General features: G+C 42.4%; 1 protein-coding gene across 1 annotated transcript; it reads right to left on the bottom strand.

Annotated features, from left to right (window-relative positions):
• Positions 1–2,106: 2,106 nt before the first annotated feature.
• LOC122316565 (transport inhibitor response 1-like protein) lies at positions 2,107–5,418 on the bottom strand. The gene is made up of 3 exons (XM_043133184.1): positions 4,571–5,418; positions 3,664–4,168; positions 2,107–3,584 (listed from the first exon to the last, which is right to left on the bottom strand). The coding sequence occupies exons 1-3, from the start codon at positions 5,197–5,199 to the stop codon at positions 2,823–2,825; spliced, it is 1,896 nt and encodes a 631-aa protein (XP_042989118.1). The 5' UTR covers positions 5,200–5,418; the 3' UTR covers positions 2,107–2,822.
• Between the last annotated feature and the right edge of the window lie 368 nt (positions 5,419–5,786).

The following is a 5,786-nucleotide window of genomic DNA, read 5'->3' as shown; positions in this document are numbered from 1 at the left end:
AGATTAATTTAACTAAAAGATAAGATTAAAAAATCAGCTCCAAGATCGGATCGGGTTGTGATGTGAAGAGCTGTGCGCTTGTACTATCAAGATTTAAATTAATTTGAGTGATGCTTCCAACTGAATTTTCATGCCCATACACGAAGAAATTTGCTAAACAAAGAGAAGATCAATCCTGGAAAGAGTGCTGGGGAAAGTGTGCAAACATATCCTTAAAAAAGAGAGTGAATTTAGTTAAGTGGCGAAGCAGGGAGAGGGTACTTTAGTGGTTGACCTCGTGCTTAGTTCAGCCATGAATGTGCTTAACAGACAAAAGTAGTGAAAAAAAAAAAAAAAAAAAAAAAACCCCAAAACCCTTTTGGCTTCACCGACTTTTCTTTTAAAAATAAAAAATTATTTTTCTCCCACCACTTCGATCACCCACTGGACTGGCACCACCTACCTGCAGAATGCCAGAATTAGTTGGTTTTCGTTGTTTGTTCCCTTGGACGCTAGCTTCTGATCATCTCTGCGTCTACAGTATACACTAATATTTTAAAATAATAATAGAAATAACCATTAATTAAATGATTTTTATTTTTATTTTTGTAAAAATATAAAAAAAAAATTAAGTATTTTAATGTGAACAAGGGCATTAATGTATCCCACCTCCCATACCGTACACGTGGCCCACATACTCAATGATCAGGTGGTGGGACAGGACTTTTGAGATTGGTCTTAACCAATCAACACCAAAGAGGCTTAACTTTTGTCACTGCAACAGATTATTATGATATATGTGCTTAGTAAACAGTATAATGCATGTGCTAACCAAACGGGGGTTGATGTGCTTTACTCATTCAGGACCACATAATTTGGTGAATATATTTATCTAAGAAATGATGGGATTTGATTTGTCAAGTAGGTAAGATAGGTCCATCAAATGGGTCGTTTAGTATCAAACGGCTAAGATTTGAGAGAGATGCAGATCGTCGCCCTTGTGTAAGGTCATTATCAATATTTTCAAAAATAAAAAATAAAAACACTTTTTACAAGGCAGACAGGGATGGTTGTCCCAAGAAGATATTTAATTATAAAATTAAAAAATTAAAATCTTTTTTTTTTTTAAAAAGAGGGAAAACTCCAGAAGATATAATTAAAAAGCAGAGGCTATCATTCATTAGCAATGGTCATCCAAGCGACTATTCCCACCGTAAGCAATATGGATAAGCTAAGCTACGGTACCCTTAACTCAATGTTCTTTTATCGTTTCTGTTGAATCCACACCCCTCCTTATCCTTCACCGGCCCTCTTCCCATGTAAAACGACCCAAATGGATCCGAGAGAGAGAGAGAGAGAGAGAGAGAGAGATGCTCAGTTGCCCTAAGACAAATGACAAGAAAAAAAAAACGTTGGCATTGGTCCACTTGTTTTACAGATCAACAAATGGATCGACAAGAAAGAAAGCCGAAGCTTTGCTTCCCATCACTTATTCAATTGCACAGTCAGATCCCACTCTGATGATAAGCTTGCTTTTTACCATCCTGCCAGAGAGAATACCAACAAATAAGGCAGAAAAGATTTCTATCATAATAATGAGCGAGCGAGAGAGAGAGAGACGAGAGAGAGACGAGAGAGAGTCTCATTGGTGGACTTGGCTGCTTTATAACGCAAGCGCAGGGGTTGTGACAAGTCATCAAACCATAGGCCCCACCCCCCCAACCTATATCAACGTATAGATGAAGTCAGAACCCAACTCAGAAATACAATGCGGCAGCTAATAAGGAGCAAGTAGAACCCCTCCCTGAACATGTCCCCCATTATCAGATTGGAAATGGATTCAGTAACTAAATGATGGTACAGTTGGAAGAGCTCCTCCAAGGATTTGAAAGAACATCAGGAATATTCAAAGCCAAGAGATGATTGGGAATTTGGGATTCTACTGGTTATGTAAATTGGAATCCCCTGACGGTGGAGATGGTGGAATCCTGTAGGCTGTAACGTGTACTTCTACCACACTTTCCATACATCATTAATGGGTCTCACTGTCAATTGATCATTCCACACATATATAGATATATATATATATATATATATATGTATGTATGTACGTATGTACATGTCATATGGTCATCCAGATTTTGGCATTTATTTCCCATCTCACATTGGCTAACGATAACAATAATAAATTCAACAGTCAGGTGCTACAACACATCTGGAAAAAAACAAGCACTTGGAAAGAGAGAGAGATGCATTAGCCTGGGCATTTAGTTCTCAGCAGCTACAGCTTAAACTAGCTACCATTTGAATCACAAAATAAACAGATTTAAGTTTTCTCGAGAGTGAACACTAGCTCCTGCTTCTCTACTGGTGGCATGGAAGATAAGTTCGAAATTTCACCTTTCTGAATCTCCATTTCTTCAAAACCCATCTCCATCTCCTCATAAATAAATACTATCCACGTTTAAACTCTCAAATTTTAAATCCTCAATGTAGCTTGAAAACCCCTCCCAGCTTGACAACCGCTCCCCCCCCCCCCCCCCCTTTTCCTCTTCTGGCAGCCTCTGTTTATGATAAAACGAATGTGAAAGCAAAAGAAACATAAAATTTGAGAAGCGTACCAATAGAACAATATTGGACAGCCCAATACCTCGCTTCTGTTTCTGGATGCTTTTGCAACTGCTCAAGCCAGGAACAGCAGTTGTTCACTCACATTTGTCTGACAGACGATGGTTGCAGGGACCTCCTTGCGGGTCATATAAAAGCCACCCGCCATCTTCAATTTTCCCACAAAAATATTTTTAGCTTGCTTGGTAGCCACCAAACAGCCGAATTAACTTCTTTTATTGCATGATGGTCACAAATCCTGGGGCATCATCCCTGGGGCCTTCAAGAGACCGATACATGTACAATATGTCAACAGTCTCATCTGTGTGCTCAATAGCATCATCCCTGATTACTTCCACCACCAGGCGGGGCAATGCTCGAGCAATCTCCTGACAACCTTGGGGAAATAACCTGCATGAAGACATCCAAAGGAACCTCATGTTGTAATAGTGATGCAAACCAGAACGCAAAGCTGCATCCCCAAATGGGCTATCCCTGATCTCAAGCTTCTGCAGTCTAGGGCAGCCCTCTAGCACATATTTAAGCCCCATGTCACTGTCTCCAGCAAAAGCAACTGAAAGGGTTCTAACCAGTTTCCCATATTTTCCAATATAACTGAAAGCACGATCGGTCAGTAAACCGGATACAGCAAGCCTAGTTAGCTTCTTACAGTTCATAACAATGGCTCCAAAACCTTCATCCATGGGTTCATTGGTCACACGGTCCGGGCGATGCCGCCCCATTATACAGAGACGAAACACCTCAAGATCTGGGCAATTCCTTGACATGGCTATCACTGCCGCATTTGTCATATGCTGGCAGAAATACAAAATCGATTGTAATTTTCTACAGCCCTCAGAAATTGCTTGGAGGCCCAAGTCAGAAACAGGGCCCTCATTATCCTCCCGAGCATCAAAAGGGAAAACACGAAGCTCACGCAAGTCCTTGCAGGTTGAAGCCACAGCTTGAAGTCCTTCATCGCATATTGAATCAAGGACCTGCATTATGGAAGCAGAAATAAGCTTCACAAGCCAAACGACAATCACAATTTGAACATAATTACAAAAAGAAACTTACCCAGAAAATCTGGAGTTTGTGGCATTGAAATATAACTAATTTGAGTTGATCTGCATTAATATGCGCATAGCTGAAATTCAGGGAGGTAAGATTAGCACAGACTGGGCTGATGTCTGGTAAGTAATCTGGCAAGATTTCCCTAAATCCCGAAAGACAAACTAAGGATCTGCAAGCAGCAAAGGCAGTGAAAAGTTCGGGTTCTTGTTCACCCTGAGCCATGCCCTCTGTTGCACTAAAAGAGCCAGTTCCAAGGTGTGTGAGCTGCGGAGAACGTACCATCAGCAGATATAACTGCCCAATCGAAACAAAGCGATTCAACCTAAGCTTCTTCAAGGATGGGGACCTAGCCACCAGCCTCTCCAATGCATCAAAATTTATTGGACATTCTACGCAATCAAAGATCAGTGACTCCAGACAGGTCGCTCCACTCTCCGGAAAAAAAGCAATCCAATCAACCTCATCATCCGTGACCTCGGATTCGATCAGATCAAGCACTTTCAGTTGTCTGAAGAAAATTAAATGACAAGATTACATATAACATCATGTATGGTTACTTGGCTTTTCCATCCAAAATACACCAACATTTTCTTAGTAACTCTTTCTCATTCTTGTTACGTACTAGTTAGGGTTCGCTTACTTTAATTAGTAAAGAATAGCATAAATCTCGAAACGCATCAAGACTATCAAAACCATACCAAATCCGTCAAACAGATCTACCCGTTTCTGCCCCAAAAAGTAAAATTAAAATCAAAAGAAATAGAAGCAAAAAGAGGGAGAAGAAACCCTAAAAATACATTACAAAAAGTAGCAAGTTTCTCTAATCAGTATACACGGCCCAGAGATCGTATATAGGTTTATCCTCAGATAGATCTAAATAGCTTGTGGGGAACAGGGGAAAAGGATGTACCTGCACTTGCTAGCGATGACGGCGAGGCCACTGGTACCGAAGCCATCGCAGCAGACGAGAACGAGCTCTTTGAAGGAGGGAAAGGACTCGGCAAGTAGGGCCAGATCGTCGTACGTGACGGACATGCGCTTTAGGTAAACCTTCTCTAGCCAGGGATAGGCAGACGCCATGGCCGTCACCCAAGGGGCGAAGTGAGCCCCCCAATCGGGAGGCATCAGGTTGAAGTCCGCGAACCTCGGCCTTCCCTTGATGGAGACGGACCGTACCCGGGTGAACCGGGCCGTGGCCCGCCGTGGTGAGACCGAGTAGCAGTTGCCGATGAAGAGGTCGGATCGGGTAAGCGCCTCCACGCGCCACCACGACCTGCATACCAATGAGGCCGCGTTACGGTCCCGCCGGGAGCTGAGGAACTGGAGCACGTTTTCGAGCACGTTCTCGAGCACTTGGTCCGGATAGGGGGCCTGAAACTCCATGGAACTGGGACCGGGTCCAGGTACAGAACCCCCAGAACCGGACACTCCGGTGCAGTTCCGGGTCTTGTTGGAGGACTCGGCGATGTCCGCCCTGCGAAGATCCAAGGGAGGGGACCGATCGTCGTCTTCGGACATTTCCGTCCGGTCCTTTCTCATAGGAAGAAACGACTCTGGCTCGCTCACTCTCTGATCTGGGCTTTGGCCAGACAAAAGCTTAATTTAATCAGATCGCAAGCTTTTGGTAACTCAGAGAGAGAGAGAGAGGAGAGGAGAGAGAGAGGGGTTGGGGGATGCTCAACTGGGAAGTAGGAAGGAAGGAAAGAAGGACACTGCGTCGCAACAGTGAGCTTTATTCCTCCATGAATTTTATATCTATCTAATACTTCTTATATTGTACCATACTAAATGTTAAAAACCAAAAAAAAAAAAAAAAAGAGAGAGAGAGAAAGAGAGAAGGAAAGAAGAAATGTTAGAAAGTTGTGGAGGAAGCCCCTATATTCTTGAGTTATTCTGCAAATACCCCAACGTATAGTTAAACCACCACCGCTCCCCAAGCACTGATTATCATTATTAAGTTTTCTTTTATGGCATCATTGTCCAAATCAATAAACTATGTATTGTCTCTGCTTCACTTTTCTAAGTAGGGAGCGTTTCCATTCCATGTTGTCATTGAAATTTGAATCTACTATTCTTAAACAGGACTTAATGTAATTGGAAAATCTTTACTTTCCCCAACTCTATGT

This window comes from Carya illinoinensis, chromosome 7 (assembly GCF_018687715.1).
Source record: "Carya illinoinensis cultivar Pawnee chromosome 7, C.illinoinensisPawnee_v1, whole genome shotgun sequence".
Lineage (NCBI taxonomy): Eukaryota > Viridiplantae > Streptophyta > Magnoliopsida > Fagales > Juglandaceae > Carya > Carya illinoinensis.
The sequence above is the reverse complement of the archived record's forward strand: the minus strand, read 5'-3'. Positions and strand labels throughout refer to the sequence as shown.

Coding starts and splice junctions, on each gene's coding strand:
- LOC122316565 (XM_043133184.1), bottom strand. CDS start 5,199: ATGAGAAAGGACCGGACGGAAATGTCCGAAGACGACGATCGGTCCCCT. Junction 4,169..4,570: donor GTCATCGCTAGCAAGTGCAG/GTACATCCTTTT, acceptor AATTTTCTTCAG/ACAACTGAAAGTGCTTGATC. Junction 3,585..3,663: donor ACAAACTCCAGATTTTCTGG/GTAAGTTTCTTT, acceptor TCCATAATGCAG/GTCCTTGATTCAATATGCGA.